The sequence below is a fragment of the Aquarana catesbeiana genome, linkage group LG04 (assembly GCF_042186555.1).
Source record: "Aquarana catesbeiana isolate 2022-GZ linkage group LG04, ASM4218655v1, whole genome shotgun sequence".
NCBI lineage: Eukaryota > Metazoa > Chordata > Amphibia > Anura > Ranidae > Aquarana > Aquarana catesbeiana.
The window spans coordinates 40,914,970-40,925,891 of record NC_133327.1 but is presented as its reverse complement, the minus strand read 5'-3'; the positions used below and the strand labels follow the sequence as shown (position 1 = coordinate 40,925,891).

At 39.4% G+C, this 10,922-nt stretch overlaps 1 protein-coding gene across 1 annotated transcript in view; it reads left to right on the top strand.

Annotated features, from left to right (window-relative positions):
* Nucleotides 1-10,596, top strand: part of LOC141139196 (cytochrome P450 2K6-like) — an 83,341-nt gene extending 72,745 nt beyond the window's left edge. The window contains exons 8-10 of the mRNA XM_073625115.1: nucleotides 4,486-4,670; nucleotides 7,513-7,654; nucleotides 10,019-10,596. Of these exons, the coding sequence (XP_073481216.1) occupies nucleotides 4,486-4,670; nucleotides 7,513-7,654; nucleotides 10,019-10,197 (506 nt within the window). The 3' untranslated portion in view covers nucleotides 10,198-10,596. The remainder of the gene's footprint in view (nucleotides 1-4,485; nucleotides 4,671-7,512; nucleotides 7,655-10,018) is intronic.
* The last annotated feature ends 326 nt before the right edge of the window (nucleotides 10,597-10,922 follow it).

The window sequence follows — 10,922 nt, the reverse complement described above, 5'->3', positions numbered from 1 at the left end:
CATTGGTTGGCCTAGCTTGGATCATGATTGGAGGGCTTACTCCATAAGTCGGCCCCCTTTCATGCAAATCCTTGTGACTATGTTGGCCAAGTGTGTCAATTGTATTTCCCCAGGAAGTTAGATCCATTGCATATCCCAGCATGGCACTCTTTCAAAGGAGTAGGTGTAGAACAATGGAATTGGCTCTCCCTTGTTTGCATATACAAGCCTTGGGACTTGGGCCTTTGCTCTTAGCAAAAACTTAAATGAAACCCTTTTTGAAATATATTCATTATTACAATATTTTACAGTTATTAATGGAGATTTCACACAAACTTATAAGGCAACAGATGGCCCCTTGTGGCCAGTTGAGAATATGAGACTCGGCCACACCTAGAATAATGGTTTATGTGCAATCTCCTTTAATATTTGGCACTTTCGGCTTTACCCTCTGAAATGAAATAAAACTCTTTGAGAAGAAAAAAAAAAACTTTTAAACTCTCCATCTCTACAGTTCACACTTCTGGATCCCAGTATTGGTAGTCATCACTTGTTCTGGATGTCATAAGTCCAAAATAGAAATCATGAGAAACAGCACCAAAACAATAAGGAAAATAAAAAAAACAAAAAAAAAACAACAACATGAGGATCCTTGTTCTCAACAGTCCAATAATAACAATAGTCCGATAATAACAGTACGAAAGTCCATAAGGCGAATCTGGTCCTGTTGCCCTTGCTTCTGGGACGGCCTTCACTGGTGATTCCAATTGGATACAGCATACAATAATAGCCTGGGGACCAGCTTTTCCTGGCTTTCTAAGATTATACTTTATTAATGTGGACAAAGGTAGAGAAAGAAAAACACAAGTACATTTAAAACATATGCATTCAACTGAATGCTTGTCTGGTAAGTCTGAGCCGTAAAGACCTTTGATTAGAATTGTCATAGATATACTGCGACATACTAATGAGACCCCTTTCCCAGTGACATGTGTAACAATTTGAATGGTTACGCCCTTCAGCCAGGTGTCTGATTTTCATCCCCCCATCTTTCTTCCTCCATTGTCATATGCCTGCAAGTACCTCTGCCCCACATTCTGTGGAATACCACGTTGTGTGTGCGTGTATGACCCTTCACATGTTCCGGGGAGTTTTGTTGCCATCGCAACTCACCACTAACTCCTTTTACTGACACTGGGTACAGTTCAACCTTGGCTGGTGCCAAACCTTTGGGCATATAGCTCCGTTATTGGCTACCATGTGTAGCTACTGTATGAGTCCTGCCTTTAGCAGGCTACAGAAGAGGTCATCACTTTAAGAGTTTTCCGTGCAGATTAGGCAGTGTCGCCTATGCAGACAAAAATAACTTGATTTCAGAATACGGATAAGTGTGATGTCATCAGTCACTAGTGGCTTCAGGAACAATCAAACTAAATTACTCTTAAGTACAATTGTACTATACTCCCTGCTATTTGCCAATCACTATGAGTCTCACCAGTCCCAGTATATCTATATGATATTCACGCAATGCTCTTTGAACTTGATTATGGCACAAAAAGAAAACTGACCAAAAAAAAAATTGATCCATGACCACATATGATGACTGCCCAATATTAGAACTGTAGAGAGGATTGTATGTCACATATACAAAGAAAATAGTCACATGACTGTTGCTAACACCCCGGTGTTACTGTCATAGTTGGTAATAGCTACAATCACATACATTTATATAACAATTATCCAATGTTGAAAGAGAGAAGAAAAACTTTGGAACTTGGTCCATCCCCAAAATGCTATAGGGAAGCTTTAATATTCTATATCAACATTTCTAACCATTTTAAATGTTCTCCATTTAATGTTCCCCCTACTCCCCTCTTTTTTTTTCTTTTCTTTATTTTATTCATTTATTTCACCCTGGTGACACCAAACTCAAGAATAACAATAAAAAATAAAAAAAATAAATAAATAAAAATAAAGGTACTATAGGAAAGAAAGAAAAATAGTAAACATTAAAAAAAAGAATTAATAAAAAAAATTAAAAATCTTTCTTCCCCCCTTTTTTTTTTGTAAACAAAAAAAATTACCGTTAAGAGAAAAAAAAAATAAAAATGAGAGAAAAAAAATGTAACAAATTAAAAAAAAAATTGAATCTGTATTCTGTCAAAAAAAAAAAAACATTGAAACTGCCTTCAAACATTGTAGCCATTCAAAAGGCAACACCCTCTGTCGGTGGTGATTAACATATTAATTGACTCTCAGTGCAAATCTATTTGAAATTCAATCAGGCCACAAGAACTTGTATTACAGAGAGCAGGATCTCTGTTTTTTAAAAAAAAAAAAAAAAAAAAAAAAGTTTAAATGTTTTTCTTTTTAGAATTTAGTTGGGCCTGACTGCAATTAATTGGATTCAAGGCTTCTCCTTAAAACAAAAAAAAAAATAAAAATTATGTTTTAAGGTCCTCTGTCTGTGTTTCAAAGTACTTTGTCCAATCTGGGTCCAATCATTTGTCCTTGTCTGTGTATGTCTCCTAAAATACAAAACTCAAAAATTAATAACACCTCACTGTACCTCTCTGAGAGGTTCATAATGGAGTGGATGATTGGAACAGACTTTCAGCTGAGATAATGCGTCCATCCACAGTAAGTACAGTCGAAAATGTACCGACACACCCACATATCTGTACTCTGACAAACAAAAAGTTATAGGAAAACCTGGTGTGTTTGTAAGTACTTAAAGTTTAAGAAGACAACCTGTAGACATAAAACCTTTACACATATTAACAGCACATGCGTCAATTTGGAAGGAAAAACAAAACACCAGACCTACTGAATCCATAAGATGCCACAAGGTGCCAAGCAATGCATTGTTATAACTTATAAGGCAACACTACACACGATCGGAATAGACGATGAAAAGCTTCCGTCTGACTTTTTCTGTCGGACATTCCGCTCATGTGTACGCGGCATTACTCTGACACTTCTCACCCTATTAGATGACTAAAAAGACAAAGCCAAGGCAGAGGGACCGTGTCTACCAGTAGCACACTACAAACTCGCTCCCCCCCTCCCCACTTCCCAAAACACACACACAAAGCAAGCTATACTCATCAATTTTCACCCCTTCTCCACATCCCTGCTCTATTCGATTTCTCACTCCATTCTGTTAATATAAATCACTAGAGAGGTCAAGAGACCTCTTAGTTATGTAAAATCTGTAAGATCATCAGCAGTCCCTTCCTCCAGCTACCATTTTGACTGCAGCTGTAATAGGGACATTGGCTTACTTTTATATGCTTCTAACCTTATGAGTAGGCCTTCAGATGTAAACAAAGCCTCTGATTGACAGCCTTATTGATGGTGTTCTGTTATAATAGCCAACTTGTCGAAACCTCCAACATCGTCACTTCCGGTTACTCTCCAGCATCAGTAAATGGAGATTTCGACGACTTGGCTGTTTTGACACAACACTGGCAACATATACACTACGGTACATGACAACTTTGCTGTTTTAACAGAGCAGCGGCTAAGGAGGGAAAAGTTGTCGTTGCCTTGGAGGCAGCCATGTTGCTGGTTACTAGTGGACTAACAATTTCCGCTCCTTATATTGTGTACTGTTGTGTATACGCTGCCGGTGTTGTGTCAAAACAGCAAACTTGTCCAAGTTTCCAATTACTGATGCTGGAGAATCACCGGAAGTGACGTTGGAGATTTTAAAGAGTTGGCTGTTTTGACAGAACACCAGCAAGGCTGCTGATTGGCTAGGCCATACAATCAGCAAAGTAGCCAATCAGAGATTGGACAGGTGGGACTGTTGCAAACCTTTAAATCACAACAGACCACGTAGAACCCCCATACAGGTCTTTGGCAACCCATCTGACCTATGTCTTTATTGACTTCAGTTGTTTTCAGATTAAGGTTCTGTTTTTTGCCAATTTGTGGCATTTTCAGCCAAATTACTGCAAACAAGTGAGGAAAGTTTGAACAATACTAATATTGTATCAAGTTTTTAAGCACATTCAGAAGAACCAACTTTGTATAAAAGGCTTTACAATTGATAATACACTTTGCCTCCTACCAGTTAATGTACCCAAAAGTCTCCCACTGATACAGAATTTTTTTTACAATTTCTGCATCAAAACGATCTCCTCCCCCCTGTATTTGTTTTCATTTTAGATCACGTGTTTTCATTGGTTGGGTTTTCATTCCTGATATATATATATATATATATATATATATATATATATACACACATACACACATCTAGAAGTCCAACGTAACTCAATGGAACCTGAAGACCAAGGGGTTTTTTTTTGCATGCATTTGCAAATAAGGGTGGAAGCCACACTGCTTTGTCAAGGCCCCTCTTCTTTTCATTGTTTGTTATGTATTATGTATGCCATTATGTTGATATTGTTACTGATATATGTCTTTATGTTGTAAACAGCTGCAGAAGACATTGTCATTATATAAACCAATATTAATAGCTTATTTTTGAATATCTAACAGAAAAAGTGCAAAAAGAAATTGAAAAAGTTATAGGCACAGCACAACCAAAGGTAGAACACAGAAAGCAAATGCCCTACACTGATGCTGTTGTGTGTGAAGTTCAGCGTTTTGGCGATATTGCCCCAACTAACCTTCCACGTGCAACAACTTGTGATATCACATTCAGAGGCTATTTGATTCCAAAGGTGAATTTTTAAAATATATTTTGTAATATATTGTGATAGGACAACTGGTTAACATAGTAAATTTAAAAGTAATACCGGGGAGCCATTCTTGGTAGAAAAATGGTGTCTGAGGGCTCACAGTAAAGGAAACTAAGTAAGCCTTAATCTAGGCTCTGTAGAAGATGTGTGTCATGTGATGGGGTCAGGTTAGGAAACCAGTGAGCTATAGCAGCAGAGAGAGGTGCAGAGTCTAAGTACTACAAACATTGAATCTTAAAGGGGTTCTCAAGGATAAAAGGCATCAATTTACTTTTGAAGTCCCCCACAGAGTTCACAAGATACACAACATAAAAAATTGGAGGAATAAACACCCTTCTTACATCTTATTAATGCATACATTTTAAAAAACAACAGGCCAACGGCCTGGTCATAAAATTGCAGTTTCCACACTTATCCGCACAGCCAATACCCATCAACTATATCAGAGTAACAAATACATTAAAGATTATTATAGCATATTGGGGAGCTAAGCCCTATCACTGTATACATAAATAGACATGTGCATTCGTTTTCGTCCAAATGCATTTTCGTCCGAATTTCAGGTATTTTCGTTATCGTTTTAACAAACGATAGCGAAAGTGCAGAGTCCGAAAAACGAAAGATCCGACATAAACAAATGCTTTATTTTCATTTTCGTTGCTACAACAGTTCGATATAGATAGGAGATTCGACATGATGATGACAATAACAATCTGTGTCCATCAAACCTGTGGTCGAATGTGCCTAACCTTAGCTCTATTAGTCCAAGATTATTCTACATAGAGAGAAAAGATTCGACATAGAGAGAAAAGATTCGACGTAGGGGAGGAAAGATTCGACGTAGGGGAGGAAAGATTCGACGTAGGAGAGAAAAGATTCGACGTAGGAGAGAAAAGATTCGACGTAGGGGAGGAAAGATTCGACGTAGGGGAGAAAAGATTTGACGTAGGGGAGAAAAGATTAATAAAAATAATGATGATGATGAATGTTATTGGCTGATTGTAACCAAAGAGGAGGAGCAGTAAAATAGCTAGAACTAAGTACACACGTACTTTGGCTTATGGTGTCTGTTGAAAGTTCTAAGAAGATTCGACGGAGCAGGTAAACTATACGGCGTTGTACAGTTTAGCTGCTCCGTCGAATCTTCTTTGAACATTCGACAGACACCATAAGCCTTCAATGACAGATTCGACCTTAATTTGGATTTTCGGACTAATGCAATTTTTAACGAAAAATGAAATAAATAAAAACGAATTTCGGGAGTAACTAAATAAATTTATTTTTTAGACGAAAACGAAATTCCGAAACGAAATATTTCAGTGTGCACATGTCTATACATAAACACAGAAATTCTTCAACGTGTTTTGCAGGAATTTTAAACCAGTCTCAGGTAATAAGACTGTGAAGCTTCACCTAAAATAAGGAAAGAAAAATTGCAAGATAATAGCAGTAAGAATGACGGTACCAGTAAGAGTGACGGTCCTGAAACCTGCTCAAGCACCTTATTGAGTACTCATTTAAATAGGCATGGTTTTTAAACCATCTATCCGAACATTTTGCTTGGTTGGCCATCCTTTAAGCCACATATATACACATAGGGGTTGATTTACTAAAACTGGAGAGTGCAAAATCTGGTGCAGCTCTGCATAGAAAACAATTACTGTATTTATTGGCGTATAACACTCACTTTTTCACCATGAATATTGGGTGCAAATAGCATGTGCGTGTTATACGCCAATACTTCAATTTTAGCTGCCTCGGAGGGGAAAGGGAAGGAGGCGGGACGAGCGCCATCAGATTACATACAGTGAGAAACTCCTGTTTACTTGGTGGCCTCTGTAATAGGAAGTCCCGTCTCCTGGGCCGCCATTGGACCACTGTTCTGTCTATCATAGGAGATTCTCACTGTAATCTGTCGGCGCTTGTCCCGCCCCCCTCCCTGTCCACTCTAGGCTGCAGATGGGCATCGATCAGGCTGCACTGATGGCAATGGTGAGGCTGCTGCATTGATGTGGACTGGTGAGGCTGCACTGATGTGGACTGATGAGGCTGCATTGATGTGGACTGATGAGGCTGCATTGATGGCACTTGTGAGGCTGCAGATGGGCATTGATCAGGCTGTATTGATGGCAATGGTGAGGCTGCAGATGGGCACTCACCCTTATTTTGCTTCAAAGTTCCTTATTTAAAATTTAAGTTTTTTTCCTGAAACTTCCCTCTTAAAATGAATGTGCGTGTTATACGCCTGTGCGTGTTATACACCAATAAATACAGTAGCTTCCAGTTTTGGTCAAGGTCTAACTGAACAAGCTGAGGTTAGAAGCTGACTGGCCACAATGCACAGCTGCACCAGATTTTGCACTCTCCAGTTTTAGTAAATGAACCCCACAGTGTCCCTTCTCACAAAGTATCGTGTAAAGGTTTAAGACAGTTGGACAAAGTCAGATGTACATATACAGGGACATCCCAGGCGAGCGAAGATGACAACCCCTCTGCATATAGAACTAGAACATCCAGGGTGCACACCACCAGGTACTCCCCACTCTTTGGGACACCTCAAAAGTCCTTTTTTCAATTTTCTGTAGTGAGTCTAAGTACTTACCAGTGTTCACTAGAGCTCCTGATGGTGGGTGGGTTTAGCTGCATGTTAGTACCAGGTCATAGTCCTCAGGATCACCCCACCAGGAGGTGAGCAAACAGGGGTCCAGTAGCAGAAATAGCAGGTAAGGAGTGGTTGAATGTTGGAATCAAGCAGAAGCGTAGTCAAGGAACAAGCCTTTTTTTTTTTTTTAATAACATCTAGTTTGTAATTACTTTCTTCTAGGGAACCACTATTGTTCCATTATTGTGCTCCATATTGAAAGACAAAGCTTACTTTGCAAAGCCTGATCAATTTTATCCAGAACATTTTCTTGATGCCGATGGAAAGTTTAATAGGAACGATGCATTCATACCTTTCTCAGCAGGTAACTTAAAACAGAATTTTCCAGACAGAACCATAGATTGAAGCTGTAAGGATAAAACATAGGGTTTACCATTCCAAGCTGTTTTAAACTGTGCAGTCTCTGGAGTTTTGATTTCTATTCTGGCTTCTCTATCTACAGTAGTGAGTCAATGAAGAAAGTATACTGGGCAGAAGTTCAGAGTTTTCTTACTTCACTGGCTGCTTGTCTGTTCCAAATCAGTTACTCACTTGGTAGGAAAGAATGACGGTCCAGAAACCTGCTCAAGCACCTTATTGAGTACAGGTCATTAAACACATGGTATCTATCTGAACATTTTGTTTTATTAGCCCTCCTTTAAAAAGTGTAGTATACAGTGGGGCAAAAAAGTTTTTAGTCAGCCACCAATTGTGCAAGTTCTCCCACTTAAAAATATGAGAGAGGCCTGTAATTGTCATCATAGGTATACCTCAACTATGAGAGACAAAATGTGGACACAAATCCAGACAATCACATTGTCTGATTTGTAAAGAATTCATTTGCAAATTATGGTGGAAAATAAGTATTTTGTCAATATCAAAAGTTCATCTCAATACTATGTTATATATCCTTTGTTGGCTATGGCAGAGGTCAAACATTTTCTGCAAGTCTTCACAAGGTTGTCACACACTGTTGCTGGTATGTTGGCCCATTCCTCCATGCAGATCTCCTCTAGAGTAGTGATGTTTTGGGGCTGACGCTGGGTAACACGGACTTTTAACTCCCTCCAAAGGTTTTCTATGGGGTTGAGATCTGTAGACTGGCTAGGGCTCTCCAGGACCTTGAAATACTTCTTACGAAGCTACTCCTTCATTGCCCGGGCGGTGTGTTTGGGATCATCGTCATGCTGAAAGACCCAGCCATGTTTCATCTTCAATGCCCTTGCTCATGGGAGGAGGTTTACACTCAAAATCTCATGATACATAGCCCCATTCATTCTTTCATGTACACGGATCAGTCGTCCTGTTCCCTTTGCAGAGAAACAGCCCCAAAGCATGATGTTGCCACCCCCATGCTTCACAGTAGGTATGGTGTTCTTTGGTTGCAACTCAGCATTCTCTCTCCTCCAAACACAACGAGTTGTGTTTCTACCAAACAGTACTACTTTGGTTTCATCTGGCCATATGACATTCTCCCAATCCTCTTCTGGATCATCCAAATGCTCTCTAGCAAACCTCAGACGGACCCGAACATATACTGGCTTAAGCAGGGGAACATGTCTGGCACTGCAGGATCTGAGTCCCTTGCGGCGTAGTGTGTTACTGATGGTAGCCTTTGTTACGTTGGTCCCAGCTCTCTGCAGGTCATTCACTAGGTCCCCCCCGTGTGGTTCTGGAATTTTTGCTCACCGTTCTTGTGATAATTTTGACCCCATGGGCTGGAGCCCCAGATCGAGGGAGATTATAAGTGGTCTTGTATGTCTTCCATTTTATAATTATTGCTCCCACAGTTGATTTCTTCACACCAAGCTGCTTGCCTATTGAAGATTCAGTCTTCCCAGCCTGGTGCAGGTCTACAATTTTGTTTCTGGTGTCCTTCGACAGCTCTTTGGTCTTCACCATAGTGGAGTTTGGAGTGTGACTGTTTGAGGTTGTGGACAGGTGTGTTTTATACTGATAACAAGTTCAAACAGGTGCCATTAATACAGGTAATGAGTGGAGGACAGAGGAGCCTATTAAAGAAGAAGATACAGGTCTGTGAGAGCCAGAAATCTTGCTTGTTTGTAGGTGACCAAATACTTATTTTCTACCATAATTTGCAAATAAATTCTTTCAAAAATCACACAATGTGATTGTCTGGATTTGTTTCCACATTTTGTCTCTCATAGTTGAGGTATACCTATGATGACAATTACAGGCCTCTCTCATCTTTTTAAGTGGGAGAACTTGCACAATTGGTGGCTGACTAAATACGTTTTTGCCCCACTGTAGTTATACCTTGCCTACTGATCTGTGAGTGTTTCCAGCATATGTAAAAGTAAACCTTTCACAAATCTGGACAATTAAATTGGACCAAATGGTGAAAAAATTACACAAATGTAGATAGCCTAAATAAAAACTGCACTGCAATACTTGAGATTGGTTTCACACCCTTTTTGAGCCTCTATTGGTCAGGGAGACTGGCCATTACAGTAAAGGACCAATAGGAAGGCTCCAGAGGAGGGACAGCATGGTCCAAGCTCACATTTTACATTAAAAGTTAAGATTTTCATGTAACTTCAGCTGCCTATATTATGTGTATTATGAATTTATGTGTAGCATTCCCAGCATGAGGTATACATTGAGATTCTAAAGCTTTTTTTTTATCAGAAATGTTTTCAGTAAGTCTCATTTATGCTTTTATTCTTAGGTAGGAGAAGTTGTGCTGGGGAAGGTTTGGCCAAAATGGAGCTGTTCCTCTTCTTTACCACACTGCTGCAAAATTTCACATTCCAGGCTCCACCTGGGACTGTTGTGGACCTCACTCCTGCACTGGGGTCTACAAATGCTCCTTTGCCTCATAATATCTGTGCTATACCCCGCTACTGAAATCTTCCTCCAAGATAATTTGATGGCGTGCTTCTTCATCCACACAACAGGAGTGACAGAAATATCTTCATAACAAATTTGAAGTATCCTAAAACAAGATTATGTTTTGGATATTGTTGTACTTTACCCGAATAGTTTTTTGGAAAAGATGATTGCAATAATTATTGTATTTTCTGTGGACTGTTGTCATTTGAAGGCATAGGTGGACAAATCGTGGAAACCAGATGGCCAATGTGTCTGGCAATACCAGCTGATGCCTAACTTTTTGAACATTTATTATTGGCAAAAAGGTCACACAGAATATAGAGAGAAATGTATAAGGTGATAACATCTTAACAACTTAAACAGTACACTTCAGTATTAACATTTTTGTTTTATAAATACTTGTTTTTATTATGAGGATGTTCTTAATTATTAGATTCTCACCTAAATAAAGGTGATGCTATTCTTCACCACCAGCCCTCTTGGAAACACACCACACATCCAAGAAAGTTGCAGGGCCATAGGTGCCAAAATCTTGCACAATTTGCTGTTTGGCTGACTACTGCAGTTATGTCTGAGGCACCTGAGCAAATGTCATCAGCTCCAAGAAAGTAGGAAAAAAAAGCTAGTCATTGATGACATAAAAAATAAATGGTGGCACAGGTTTGTAAAGGCTGGAGTGGGCAGGAAAATGGGATCTGGAATTGTGTTCTACAACTGGGCCAGTAGTAAGCCTATTTGGC